Source organism: Lissotriton helveticus, chromosome 4_2 (genome assembly GCF_964261635.1).
Source record: "Lissotriton helveticus chromosome 4_2, aLisHel1.1, whole genome shotgun sequence".
Classification (NCBI taxonomy): Eukaryota; Metazoa; Chordata; class Amphibia; order Caudata; family Salamandridae; genus Lissotriton; species Lissotriton helveticus.
Window position 1 is genome coordinate 4,385,966 of NC_136064.1, and position 15,356 is coordinate 4,401,321.

A 15,356-nucleotide genomic window follows, 5' to 3' on the forward strand; every position below is an offset into this window, starting at 1 on the left:
GCACTGGGAGTGAAACCAGTGCCCTCTGAAACTGTGAGGAATCACCAGGTCTCCTCGAATGGTTCCTGTGGCAACCTACAGGAAGTATCTAAAAACCTGACAACAGAGTGTCGACCAGGATTCCTGCAGCATGACCCAAGGGCTGCAGGTGCAGTGCCCCCTGCAAGAATCAATGATGCTGCTGAGACCCTTCCCCATGGCCAGGAGGCCGCAACTGCTGAAAAAAAAATACTCGCTGATCAGGTCTGCCACGCTGTTCATTCCCAGTGACCCGAGGGAGACGTGGGGCACCTTCCTGTGATCCTACGCCGCTGATGACAACACGGGCAGTGGGCCTGTGAAAAGTGTACCATTGATCTGTGCAGCAAGCCGCATCCCAGGGAACATGGTAGCTGGTTGCATGACCTGATAGTGAGCTCAGCTTACACCTGTGCTTTATTGTTGCATGCACCTTTTTAGGTTTCGCTGGAGGGCGGAGCTCTTAGCTCCGCCTCCAGAGAAATCTCTTGATTTCCAGTAAGGAAAATGGAATACGCCCCCCTGTCCCATTGGCTAGCTCCATAAATGGAGGCTAGCCATTGGGTGCCGGATCTGTCCGTCAAGGCCGGACCAGATTCGGGGGCGTTCCCGAGATTTTTTCCCTGGGCGGAGTTACGTTTTTCCCGTTCCCTCCCCTTTCCCGCCGTCCGTGTCCTCTCCCGCCCCCTCCCGCCGTCCGTGTTCTCTCCCGCCCCCTCCCGCCCTCCGTGTCCTCTCCCGCCCCCCTCCCGCCGTTCGTGTCCTCTCCCGCCCCCTCCCGCCCTCCGTGTCCTCTCCCGCCCCCCTCCCGCCGTTCGTGTCCTCTCCCGCCCCCTCCTCGGCAGTAACTTCTTGCGGCTTGCAAAGGCAGTTGGTAAGTGTCGGTAAAGTTTTCTTGTCGACTCGTGAACTCCTTTAGTGTGTGATACATTAGACTTTGCAGTCGTTCCTTCTTTTTTCCACACTTGTTTTAAAACAATTGCAAAAACGTTATTTTGAAACCTGGCTGCAAAACTTGAGTGACAATAAAAACAAGGATTAGAAAGAGACCGGACAAATCATGTCAGCGGTGCCACTGGAGTAGTACATTTCCATTTTTACAATCCTAATCCTGTATTTGTTTAGTCAGTCGTTTCATGATGTTATACCCATGTATGTAAATTAATATGGATCAGAACCGTTGTATTTAATTCCACTTGTGCTTACCACAAAAATGCCTATCTAATGCTTTTCCAATGGGTGTCGCTGTTAATATAACAGTAACATGCGCATAACAATGTATCTATCATGTGTGTTATTGTAGACCAGGTCGAAGAAGGATATGATTATGTTCCTCCTGTGTCGGTAGAATGTTCCGGTTTATGGCTTTGAAAATCTGGTCAACCTAGCAATAGAGGTTTATTCGTTGCTTGCAGAACAAAAACAAATAGTGTTTTCCCATTCAAACACTGTGCGAGAACAACAATCGTTCATTCCGAGGCCACTTCTGCCCAACTAAAGATGGCGCCCACAATACCAACTGTAGGGTTAGCGCACAAGTGAGCCTGTCCATTCCCACACAGCACGCCTTCACCGGAAGCGTGTGCTTCGGACACCAGTTGCCTTTGTAGCTTTTGGGCTTGAAGACACAGGTGAGCTGTCACTGCGGGGAAGTGGTGGAGAAGATTAGGTGTCCCGTGGGTAGTGACGTGGTTGTCATCGCTCGAAGGCACCTTTTTTGTTTAATATTGTAAGCTTTGACCTGCCGTTCATTGATGATAAGTGAACGTGTACCCTGTTGATGAGTCCACCAGTCAGTGTTGGATTTGCTGTCATTAGACACTTTGCCAGCTACAGTCTGTATTATAAAGGTAGAATAGTTTTTACTGCTGTCTGCACATGAGATCGGCTTCGCACAGTGTGTGGTTAAGGTGGATGACTAACATTCTGAGCTGATCCAAACCCTCTTAAAAAGCGGGGGTAGGACAGGGAAGAGGGAAGGGGGAAACTGATAAAGGGCAGAGACCAAAGGGAATTAATACAACGATAAGGAAGTGTATGGACATCATGAATGAACAAGCATTTACAATGCAACGGTTTCGCCTTTGGAAAAGTTAGAGCTATTGGCAATGTAAATGACAATGCCATTTATTTATCTGTTTTCAAAACCAACACATAAATAAAAATTTTGTCATTTACAATGCCAATAGCTCAAACTTTTCCAAAGGCGAAACCGTTGCATTGTAAATGCTTGTTAGGTTTTGCCTACGCAATGCGTACGAAGTACGCATGCGCTAGCAAAATCTAATGATATCTCTATGTGGGGTCGGGTATCCGCCCCCTCCTCCCATTGGCTAGCTCCATAAATGGAGGCTAGCCATTGGTAGAGGGCTCTGTCTGTCAATCCCAGACCAGATTCGGGGGCGTTCCCGAGAATTTTTCCCTTTTGGCTACGTCACGCGACGTCAGCCGAAAGCCGGGAACGCCCCCGAATCTGGTCCGGCATTGCCGGCACCTGCCTCTGCCTTCCTGCTCGGGACGATTGCACAAAAGTCGCTCGATAGCCCCTCCCTCCCGCTCCGTGGCAGCCCGTTTCCCTCCCTCTCCTCAGGCCGGCCAGCCGAAAGAAGCAGCCGTCCGCCTCCAGCCAGGGCCGCGCTGGGATTGGCCCAGCCGGCCGAGCCTCCACCACGTCATCGGGAGGAGGAGTGGAGAGCAGGAAGCAAGAGATCTGCCGGAAGATGTCCAGGTGAGTGCTTTGTTTTTTGTTTATTGCTTTGTCCGTGTCTGTTCCCGCCCCTCTCCCCCTCCCGCTGTCAGTGTGTGGCCGTTCCCGACCCCCCTCCCGCTCTCCGTGCCTTTCCGCCCCCCCCTCCGTTTACCTCGTGCATATTGAAACAGGGTTGTTAGCCAGGTTGTGTCACCGAAACTTATTTGCTACAATGAGCGCTGCACGGAGAACCCACAAAGGGTTAATTAACCCCCCCCCCGCTATCCGTGCGCCGTTCCCGCCCCCCTCAGGGCGGCCTCACCACCCGGCAGTTTTTCGTCTTCATTTCAATATCCTAAAAAAAAATGTAAATCGCCGCAGTGTGGCTTTTTTTTATTTTTTGTAAAGTTAAATTAGAAAGCGCTTTAAGTGACTCAATTAGCATGGAAAACACCCTAATGCTTAGTGTGGGAATAGCTTTCGCGGAAGGAAGCCTCGTGTGCCCTTCGCAGCTCGCACAAGGTTCCCGGGCAGGCAGGGGGGCTGGGTGGGCGCAGGCAGGGGGGCTGGGTGGGCGCAGCGCCTAGGGCCGCTTTTCACCGTCTCGGCTCTGCCGCTGCGCTTCCACGCGCCGGGAAAACGAGCTGTGGAGCCTAGACCTGCTTTTAAGGCTTTAATTATTTATTAGGCGCTAGAAGAGTCAGCGATGCAAAGGAAGCGCAGTACAACAATAGTAGCCGGCCGTGTTTTGAGACCCCCCTGTACGAGTAGTGGAAGGGACATAGCGCCAATGCGTTAATGTGTGTACACTTTCTGTAGCGTGCTGCTTGTTGGAACCATTATTAGACAAAGCGTGGTGAAATCACCCTTTAAATAAGCAATCTCTGCCTTTTAGTGGTTTGAGGCTGGGGTGCTAGGGCGGTGGAGTGTTGTGGCACCGGGAGATTTATTTCCGCCTTCTGTTTGAGGAATTTTAGGGCCATTATTACTAATAACATCCTTAACTCGTCGGGGCGCTATAGACTTTGTGAAGTCACAAACGGTTGAAAGGCGAGCCTTTTGCTTATGGGAGGTAATATTGGTTGCTCGTGGCCTACCTAGTCCTGGACATGTTGGTGGGTGGAGGGAGGTTGGGTTACAGTGTGAAAGATCTGTGCTCCTCAGCTTGCATTCCCTTATCCCGGAGAGGTCTTCTCGCAGTGCCATAAAAGAGGGAAGTTTAGAGGTACCTTTCTTGATGGCACCGCCGGCGCTACTTTAGCTTTTACATTTCATTTGCATTTTGTTTCTAGTTCGGCGCCTGGGATTTGGGCGGAGGAGGGGGTTTTATTAGGACATCTGGACTGACAATATCAAAGCAGACAGCGGCGTCCCCGAGCAGGCTCGGGTTTCAGAGTTAATTAGAGCGGAGTGTCTTTAATTAAAGCCAATTAAATTTACAGTGGGGTACTAAGGATATATATCGTGGCCTTGATAGAGGATTGTGAGAGGTGTAGCCTTCGGCGGGGCAAACAATACAACTTGTGTGGCCTTCTATACACGTCCAAATTTAAACACGAGTTCAAATATCCGTGGATAAGGAGTGGTGTGGAGGAACATCATTTTTTTCATGATGTAGTAGCTGACATCTGTGGGTGCACTTAAATCCCACAACTAAAATTGAAATAGGTGGAGTATTCCCGAACAGCGTTGCTAGTAGGTTAAAGGAAAACCTCTCGAGTGTGTTTGGTGAGCACTACCCAGTGAACACGGGGGCGTATTGATATTTCTCGCTTGCGATGGTAGACATCCCGGTGTGATATATATAATTTTATTTTTTAATTCACCGTCCTGAAGAGTTTGTGTGTTACTAGTGTGTAGCAGAAAACGTTTCTACTTGCTTACTAGTGCGTAGCAGACAATGTTTATACTTGCGAAGTCAATTGGCCCATGTGGTACAGCGAAAAGTAGCTCAAACACTTTAGTCTTCCGCTGTACCACATGGCCTACTAATCCTTGAGTCAAATTACTGCTCCTGTTTTCTGTTGATAACTGGTCATAAAGAAAAGTTTGTTTTATTTTTGTAATACACACCAAATTGTCAGAATTGCCCTTTTCCCGCCTCATTCACCATTTAACCCCTTTGTTAATAGTTATGCCACTACTCCTGTCCTCCCTAACCTATGCATATAGTATAGACCACCAGGTGATTTTGTGTCCGTGATTACCACGCAGGTATAAACGACCGTGTCGGTGTCTGGCATGAGATAGGAGAGTGTCTAAGGGTGCTGGACAAGATAAAACTCATAATCTTGCCTAGGCGTGGCCGGGTTGAGGGTGGAGAGGCACAGTTAATGCTGAGGAAGACACACAAATAGGCTTTCGCAGTATTCGAGTTTGCTCAATTTAAAAGTGCACACGATATTTTCTGTCTCGAATGACAGGTTGCTACCGTCTTATACCGTCGCAGGCAAAATCAAAACAATGGAATGGAAACCTGCGGAATCGACTGATTCAATATTGATTCAAGAATTTGAGTCCATCCCTTTTTACTAAATCATCTGTACTTAGACCAATTATACCATATTTAAGAAAGTAATACAACGTGTCCTTTTAATTAATGGTAGGACTTATCGCAGTGTCGGATCCACCAACAACAGATGTGACACTTCATTCTAACGTTTTATTATTTGCAGAACTCTAGAAAGTGCATTTTTATGGTGTTGATGTGTAAAGATTATATACTATATTGATGAATTTCGAAAAGTACATGTAAGCATATAAAATCCATATGTGCCCTATTACAATGTTACCTTTTAGAAAATACAAAACGAATTTGTTTTAATTGCAAACGTCTATATAAAGTGGTCTAGGAAAATTACATGGCATATTAATCTGGCTACACCAGAAGCTGGTATCTGTTAAACCGATTATTTGGTTTAAGAGAACTTTGCGCATACTTGGCTCGCTTGTGATGCAAAAAACCCTCCATTGTCAAGCAAAGCATGACAGGCTGCAGTGAAACGTGTATTTCAATAATTAATGTCTACCCCTGCCTTTCAGTAATTACACAGGAAGCCTTATCCATCCATACATCCACCTTTTCTTCCATCCGTCCTTCTTCCATCCACCCTTTTATCCTTCCACGCATCCTTTCATCCATTCATCCACACTTTGAACAATCCATCCTGCATCCATCCACCCTTTCATCCTTCCATCCATACATCCATCCTTTGGACATCCACATTTCTATCCATCCACCCATCAATCATCCACCCACATTTTCACACATCCATTCATCCATGCAACATTTTATACATCAATCTTCATATTCTTCATAAGTTATGGGGTTATTTAAACTAGTAAAGTCACTGTGCAATATTGTGCCTATGCATGGTTCTGTGTGTCATCCACATGTGCCTTATTAGTGTTTTACAACAGTACATGCACTTACATTCTAAGACCTTGACCTCATTGTGTATGTTGTTTAAAAAAGTTTCTAAGCAGCTGCCTGCGTCCATCTGAGAGTGGCTTCAATAAGATATATTGTCCACCATTGTATAGTTAGAAAGGAATATATTCTTTATAATGAACAGTTGCAAATAACTCTCTCCAAAGCTTTATAAAACTCTATAGCTTAGTGTACATTGTCAAACAAGGGGAGGGCTCTCTGTGTGTGGGCGGGGGGCTCTGTGTGTGGGGGGGGACTTTCAGTGTGTAGGGGGGCTTTCAGTGTGTGGAAGAGGCTCTCGGTGTGTGCGGGCTCTCTGTGTAGGGGGTGGCTCGCAGTGTATAGGGGAGGCTCGCAGTGTGTGTGGTGGGGCTCGCAGTGTGTGGTGGGGCTCGCAGTGTGTGGGGGGGCTCTGTGTGGGTATGTGTTGGGGGACATTTGTGAAAGATAAAGCTAGTGGCATTGCAAATAACAATGCCATTTATTTATGTTTAAAAAGAAAATGGTCACAAGCTTTGCCAATAGCTCAAACTTTAACAAAGGCAAAACCATTGCATTGTAAATGCTTGTTTATCTCTGTTAAGACACCGTAGATTTTGGGATTACCATTGGAGCTGAATTAGAACACAATAGATTGTCTAGAACGATAAAAAAAGGACTGGAGAACCATGTAGCTGAATGCCCATTTGTGTGTGGAATATTTCATTTTACTGCGACGTTAAAGCACTTCTCCTTTTTTACGCCATGCACTGCGCTGGACAGTGAAGTACTGCGCCTGTTGTTTGACTGTTTGAATTCTTAGTCTCTGACTCCCACACTACCTACATGAGAAGCCATTGGACAGCCATAGTAAGACTGACCAATGAACACCAGAGGCAAATGACCACACCCACCATAGCTGTGGGCCAGCAGGCTCTGCCTACCCTGTGGTTCATAAAAACAGGGGCTGATGGAATCAGAAAGAGAATAATATTCATTTTGTGAGCTCTGGGTGCTTCATGTCAGGAGCCCGGGTTGCCTCCCTTAGGTCATTTTATTTGGTAAGGCTCATAGAGCATTGCACACCCAAAGGGTCTGTTGATGCTAAATTTATAAGTCTTTTGTATTGGTCTGGTAGCCAAGTCTTCAGCTTTCTTCAAAATTAAAATAGATCTGTCAAGGTCCAAAAGCCTTCTGTGTGACTCATGACTTCTACGTTTTCAGTCTGCCTATGTGCAGGGGCATATTGAACTCTCCCCCACCGCACCCCACCCCTTGCTGTAGTTCGTTCTTGATAGGCCTCTTCTGCCTGCAACTCTGCAGACAAAGGCTCAGCTCATAATGTGGAAAGGTGGGTGAGTCAATAAGTGAAGGAATGTCTGAATGGATTACTGAAAGGATGAATGCATGAATGAAAGGGGGAATGGATAGATAATGAAAGAAAGGATGGGTGGATGAGTGAATGAGTGGAAGTATGGATGAGAGAAAAGGTAAATAGATGGATGTATGGGTGGAAAGGTAGATGGATGGGTAAAAGTGTGGATGGGTGTGTGAAAGGATGGATGGATGAGTGAAAGGGCAGCTGATGGGTGAGTGAATTGGTGGATGGTGTGTGAAAGGATGGATGGATGGATGAATGAAAGGGTAGATGATGGGCAAGTGAATGGGTGGATGGATGAATTGATAAGTGAAATGGTGAAGGGATGGATGAGTGAAAGGGTGAATGTAAGGATTGATGAGTTAGTGAAAGGGGGTAGATGGACAAAAGGATGGATAGATGAGTGAAGTGAAAGGGTGGATGGATGAGAGAATGGATGGCTGGATGAGTGAACGGATTGTTGGATGAGTGAAAGAATGCGTCCCAATTACTTTAAGGAAGATAACAGGAGGTACATACCACCCACCCACCGGTAAAAAAAATGGTGGGAGCCACGGCCAACTGCCGATTAGGTCAAGGGAGCCACAGGTCAAAAAAGTTTAGGAACCACTGTCTTAACTAATTGGCTCGCCTATCTGTGAGTCACTTTTAAGTAATTAGCTCATTCAAGTATTCTATTCTGTTTCTGAATGATAGATTCGTTTGATTTACTGCACTCGCTGGAAACCTTGTCTCGTGTCCCCTCTCTCCGTGAGAAAGGGTCCCAGTACCTGTCACTGAATGCCATGTATTTTCTTTGTCCACAAAGAAACAAGGGGCAAATCTATCATGACTTTGCCCCCGCAGAGTCAAACAATGTGGTGCAAAGTGTCTCAAAATGTTGATAAAGTATTCACTTTCAAGTTAAAAACAATTTTTGAGTTGGAAAGTTGCCCTTAAAAAAGCGCAAATAGCTGTTTGCGTCAAGAGCTTGTTTCATGGGTGATACTTGGCGGCCTAAGGCTATCCGTGGTTTTAAACGCAAATTGTCAGACCTGGCTTTGTATAAAAAAATAACTTCTCCTTGAAGCAGATGAAAAGTCGGAGAAAAGTTTGTTCTGGGAGGATTCTCTTAGAAAACCTATGCTAGGCATCACACACGCACCGTTGGCGCTATGTTGCGTGCATGGCGCTAGGCAGCCTGTTTGGGCCCCAGCACAGGAGAAGCGAGCAGCAACAGGCCATATTTAGTAAACGAGGCTCTGCACTGCCCCTCCACCCTCAGGTCCAGTATGCAGTGCAGAGCAGGAACTTTGAGTGCTGCACTGTATTGGGCTATTTTGCAACACATCTGCACCAACATTGTTTGGCCATATGCCCTTGCTCTGCTGTGAGGGAATATAATTCTAGGTGCACCTCCAGGTGAGCTCATTAAAACTGGCAGGACACAGAGCAGGATCACAGTGAGAATGTTACTTTAATCTGCCAATGAGTATTTTGAGAATCTGAAGTCAGCAGTGTGGTCTGGCCCGCAGTCTTTATCTCAGGCCATTACTAAGACAATCGGGCTTACGTACCGCAAAGGAGGGGATTATCCATCTTTACACCCTGTCCACGGTAAAGCATATGGCGGCCTTTGGAAAGTTCATCTTTCAAGCACGGGCAATGTTGATGACTTCTACTGGTCGGAGTATGGAGTCTCCTACCGGCCCATGAACTAGATAATCTGAACTTTTTAGATTTTCTTGATTTTAACTTTTGTAATGTTGTTATCTTGTATTTTGGTTTTATGTAATGGTTTTCAGTAACCAAACAATAAATATCATTCATTCAAGTCAGCAGTGTGGTTGGGCAAACGTGTACAAAATTAAAGCGAGAGTCTAAAATAGTTTTTAAAAAAACTATTCCAGCCAAGGAAGCCCTTACCTTTCACAAACACGTAGACCTTGGCCACGAGACCCTTCTCGGCCGTCACATTGTTGTAAAGGCAGCTGAGGTAGCCGGTGTCCTGGACCACGGTTGTGTTTAAAGTCAGACGACTGCAGATGAGGTGCTGGTGAGCCGGCCCTGGACATCTGAGCTCAACCACGTGGAATCGAGGTCCGACTGGACTGCGCCCATCTCCCCAAGCCCATACCAGATGGGAAGATCCCCTATTGAAAAAACAGCAAAGACGTGAGCATCTGGCCATATCCACACACCTGCATGACTATCACTATAGGTTCACTGGCTCATAGGTTGTCGTAATGGCCACTGAAGACGGCTCTTCCTTGACAGGGTGAGATGCACTGCTAGGTTTCGTCTCTGCTTCATTTACTTATGCCCTCTAACATACTCCTATCTTTTCATACAGCCAGATTATCTTAAAGGAAATGGGGCTGCTTTAAAAAAAACTTTTCATTTTTTAAAAACTTCAGTGACAGAGAGGGCCTACTCCCTCCAAAGCAGCCACCCAAATTCACAAATGGGAAGGCCTCCAAAGGGTACCCCTTCCCTTTTTTGATTATCACCCCAACTTGGGAGTCTGTAACTTAGTAATGGTTTGAGACCGTAATTCCAATCGCTAACCATTGATACATGGGGAACTGAAAAGCAACGTGGAGAGGATGCCCATAACACACCTCTTATCAATTACAATTTCATATTTATTTACAACCCCATTGTACGAGTTGGTGAAGCTTTAGTGACACCTGTAATGGATTTGGTACATTCAAAATAACATTTTCGTGGTTGCATCACAGTGTTTCCAACCACTAAAAAGCAGAGCAAATATGGCCTCAAATTCGGTAGCTTAAAGGTTGAAACAGACTTTGCATGGGAGGGGCTTCATTTTTTAATCACACTTTTTTTTTTTTAAACAAATTTTTATTGATTTTGCGCAAACATCTTACAACTACGCACCACATGAATCTCGAGCGCCATGGTGCACATTAATGCAGCTGCTATAACACCCCAACTAGTGATACCCTATCCATCCCCTCCCCCCACCCCCACTACCCCCACACCCCCTTGTCAGTGTGCCCTCTACTGCCACTCCTGCAGCGTACCATAAACCTGCATGGAATAGTGGGCGACTCCACCTCGGCCTTCCCGGTCTCGGCTCCCCAGCTGGGTGGAGGTCCAGAAGCTGCCCAGAACAGTGCACGTAACCCATTCCATCCTCCACTGTACTCGGCATAAGTATTCAAACCCTCGCCTGCAGGCGGTCACACAGGCCTAGTATACAACATCCCCGGCCATTGCCCCCATACTCTCCACCCCTGTCGTCCCCTCCTGGCTCGCCGGCGCTTCCACCTCACCACCTCCAGCAGCTTCTGACAGTGATTGTAGGTCCGCCACTAGCGCGCTCCATGCCCTGGCCGCATCTAGCGCTTTATCATTAGCGGCGAGTCTAGCCAATTGTAATCGAAGAGTCCCTTCACTAGTCGCCCATTGCTGGAAGCGCCCCCGCCACCTCAGGAAGCTGGGGCCCCCCCTAGATTTCCAATGCAGTGTGAGCTCCCTCTTGGGCAGGATCAACCCCAAGTCGAAAAATTTACTGGTAATCTTCGTAGCTGGGGTGTGCGGAAACCAGAGTAAGAGGCAAGCCCCCATGTCCGTGTCAACCTGGCGACCTGTAACCTGATTCAAGCAGAACATAACATCAGCCCAGTATGTGCCAAGCCCTGCGCATGACCAGTACATGTGCCCGAAGTCAGCACCCTCCGTATTACAGCGAGGACATACCGAATGCGCCCCTCCAAAGACCCGTTGGATTTTGGCCGGCGTCCAATACGCCCTATGTAGAGTGAAGTATTGGACCAGTTGGAACCTAACATTACGCGTGCCCTTCCAGGCCCTACATACCAGCTGGGGCCAGGTTGTTTCGGGTATCTGCCGGCTGAGGTCTCCCTCCCAGCGCTCCCGCAACCTATCTAGGGGGGGCGGTCCATCCAGCGCCAGTCTCCTGTACAGGCAGGTGATAGCCTTATAAGCGCCAGCCGCCATCACACCGTACTGGCAGCCCAGCGACGTGGGGGGTTCAGCCAGTCCCATCCTCCAGCGTTTCTGAATCCCAGACACTAGAGCCGCATGGAGCAAAAAGTCACCCCTCGGCAGATCGAAGGCCTCTTGTAGGTCGTGAAACGACAGCAAAGCACCATCCCTATATAAGTCCCCTATCACGTGGACCCCGCGGTCCTCCCAGGTAGCCAGTGCCGACCAATCCCCGCCATGTGGGAGGGCAGTACACATGCCCAAGGGGATCTCCGGTACATAAGGAATATGAACTCCCGCCTGGTTCTGGCTACGAAGCCAGCAGTGGCGAAGGGTGCGCTCCTCCAAAGTCAGCTGATCCAACCGAAGCCCCTGTTGGAGCACGATGAAGGACAGGACATGTCGCTGTATAATCCGGCCCTGTGGGCCGTCCGGGCCCCAAAACTCTCGCGCCACAGCCTGCGTGAGCCACTGTAGCTGCGCCGCCAGATAATACCATTCAAAATCCGGCACCACCAGGCCGCCTTCCTCCCGTGACCTAAGCAGGGTGTTCAAAGAAACATGCCTCCTGCCAGAGCCCCAAATAAACCCTATCACCATCGACTGCAGCATCCGGAAAAAAGAGAGCGGGATCCACACCGGCAGCGTGCGAAAAAAATAAAGCAAGCGCGGGAGGGCCACCATCTTCAGTAGCGCTATTCGTCCGGCCACAGACAATGGAAGAGTGCGCCAAAACCCCATACTGCCTCTAATGCCCCTCAGCGCTCTGCCCACATTCCCCTCATACAGGAGCAAGTGGGTCCCAGCGTAATCCCTCGAGCTCCGCAGGCTGGGTACAACGGGTGGTCAAGGGGAACAAACAGGTCTTGGACCAGTTGACACGCAGCCCTGACAAATCACCAAACTCTCGGAGCAAGACCCGCGCACCCTGCACCGAAGTTTCCACTTCTGCCAAGTACATCAGGAGATCGTCGGCATATAAGGAAATATAATGCGGAACGCCGCGCAGTAACACCCCCTCATAATACCGTCCCTGCCGAGCCCGTGCCGCCAGAGGTTCAATCGCCAAAGCGAAGAGGAGCGGGGACAGAGAGCAACCCTGTCGGGTGCCTCTTTCCACTGCGCAAGCCGCGGAAATGGAACGGCCCGTGCGGACCCTAGCAGTAGCGGAGTCATACAACAGCCGCGTCCAATGGACGAAACCATCACCTAGCCCTAATCAACGAAGCACGCAGAACAGGTATGGCCACTCCACACTATCGAACGCCTTTTTGATACCCACCAAGAGCACAGCCGCGCCCGAGGGGTCCACCCCCTCAACTTCCATGACCCGTATCAGGCGCCGTATACACGTCGAGGTGTTCCGCGTAGGGATGAAGCCCGACTGGTCCGGGTGTACCAGAGAGCACATATGTACAGACAACCGCGTGGCCAAGATCCTGCTCAGCACCTTATAGTCCACAGTGAGCATCGAGAGCGGGCGGTACACCGTTCTTGCCGTAGGAAGCCCGCCTTTCTTCAATAACGCCACTATAATCGCCTCCCTCGTCGACACTGGCAACTTGCCCCGCTCCCACGCTTCCCCATACACCTGATGTAATTGAGGCGCTAGGAGGTCAATGTATGCGACGTAGAACTCCACCGGCAGTCCGTCACCCCCTGGCGTTTTCTTTCTGGCCATGTGTTTAACCGCTGTTCTAATCTCCCCCAGGGTGATAGCCGCACCCAGCGCAGTTCCCTGCTCTGAGTCTAGCCGCGGCAACCGAGCCTCATCCAGGAAGGTATCCAATCCGGCCGGTAGTGCCGACAGTCTGCTCCGATAGAGCTCCGAGTAATAAGCCAGGAACTGGTCACTAATCTCCCGTTGTGAACGAACCAAGTCCCCGGCAGGCGTGGTCAATGAAAGTATCGGCGTACCCCTAGATTGGGGGTTGGCCAACCACGCCAACAGCGAACCGACCCGGTCCCTCTCGGCGTGGGCCCGGACCATGTACTCCCGGTAATCATGGCAGCGGAGCCTCTCCACTTGGGTGGCTACCCGCTCCTGAGCCACCAACACTTCCTCCCTATTGCCCCCTCCACGTGGCCAGCCCTCTTCACCTGCCGCAGTGAGGCCTCCTCCCGCTCTACATCAGCCAGCAGTGTCCTACGTACCCCCGCCGAAGACGAGAGGCACGCGCCTCATACCATCACCTTAAAGGCGTCCCACTCGATCGCCCTAGAGGTCGCGGTACCCGTGTTCTCCTGAAAGTAACGCTCAATGCACTCCTGCACTTCTTTGTGAAATATCGGGTCTTCCAGTGCCAGTGGGTTCAGCCGCCACGTGGGGATCGGCTGCCGCTGTCTGGACCAGAGGACCGTAAGTAAGCAAGGGTTGTGATCCGAGATGGTCCTCGCTAGGTATTCGCTGCTGCGCGTGAGTTCCTGGGCCCCAGTCATACAAAGAACAGTGTCAAGGCGCACGTGGAGATCATGTGGCGCGGAATAGAACGAGTAGTCGCTGTCGACGGGGTGATGCGTCCGCCAGGCGTCTGAGAGACCCCACTGCTCTTGCCAATTCCTTCGAGCCTTGGCCACCCTGCGCACCACCGATTGAGCCAGCGGAGGATGGGAACGATCTATCTTCACATCTACCACCGAATTAAAGTCCCCCCCCCATAAACACCGTGCCCACCAACATAGACGCCAACCTCATCGACAGCGCCGAGAAGAACGCGGCCTGATCAAAGTTTGGGACATAAACACTGCAAAGTGTGACATCTCAGCCATCCAGTCGCCCTAGTACCGCCACAAACCTCCCATCTGAATCCACCCTCGCCGTCAAGGGCTGGAAGGGGACACCCGCTCGCACCCAAATCAACACCCCTCTAGCATGAGCGGAATAGGTAGTATAGAAGAGTTGCCCCCTCCATCGCCGCTGCAGCGCTTGCCCCTCTGCCAGAGTTAAATGCGTTTCCTGCAGAAAAGCTACCTGAACCACCCTGCGCACCAGGTATGCATGCACCTTGTATCTCTTCCTCATGGAGTTGAGCCCCCGCACATTCCAAGTAACACATTTCAGTTCCAATTTAGCCGCCATCAATAGGCCTATAGCGGAGTCCAGTCCCTGACAACCCCAGTGGCACACTGACAATCCCCTGCAACATGTAACAACCCCAACCAACCCACCCACCCCCAGAACAGGCGCCAAACAGTTGTTACCCATCCAAACCGTACCCCCGTAAACGAGGGAAACTCTGGGAACTACCAGAGACTCACAAGTTATGTGAGATAGAGGGGGTGACTCCACACCAGCCGTCCGGACAGCCAGAAACCCACCACACCGTGATAGGCCGATCCCGACTAAGAGTAGACCTCCCCCCCCCCCAGCAGCACCCCCGCTCAAGCGAGATCGCTAGGGCTCCCGCGCGCACCAGCAATACCCCGGCATAACAGGGGAAAGCGTCATTCCCAGCGTCCCAGATAGCAGGACCCCAACATCCCCGGTAATGTCATCCCCACAGGCTGATCACACCCCCTTACTGTCCTTCGCTCAGCTTCCTAGATATCATTCGTCCATTAGTCCATCGGCAGTCTGTGGGGTGACCTGAGGCAGCTCCCCAGGGTCCTTCTCCGAGCCCCCCTCTGAACCTCCTAGTTCCGCCTCATCAGAGTCCAACCGGGAGCCCGAGTCCACCACCGGGGCCTCCGTCGCCACTCCAGAGATGATCGACACCGCCTGCAGGGCAGCCTGCCTCTCCAATTCCGTCTGCGATGCCGATGGGGACCGCCTGTTCTGCTCTCACCTCCGGTTGCGCCTGCTCCTACGCGGCTTCGGTCGGTCCTCTGCAGCCGCCGCCCAGGTACCCGTGCCATCCTTGCCCGCTCGGTACCGTTCCAGCCACTGCCAAGCGTCGTCCGGTGTGTCG

At 50.1% G+C, this 15,356-nt stretch overlaps 1 protein-coding gene across 2 annotated transcripts in view; it reads right to left on the minus strand.

Annotated features, from left to right (window-relative positions):
- Positions 1–15,356, minus strand: part of LOC144752173 (vascular endothelial growth factor receptor kdr-like) — a 655,129-nt gene that overhangs the window by 408,711 nt on the left and 231,062 nt on the right. For both annotated transcript variants that reach the window (XM_078640102.1, XM_078640103.1), the window contains exon 3: positions 9,400–9,626. In XM_078640102.1, coding sequence (XP_078496228.1) covers positions 9,400–9,626 — 227 coding nt within the window. The remainder of the gene's footprint in view (positions 1–9,399; positions 9,627–15,356) is intronic.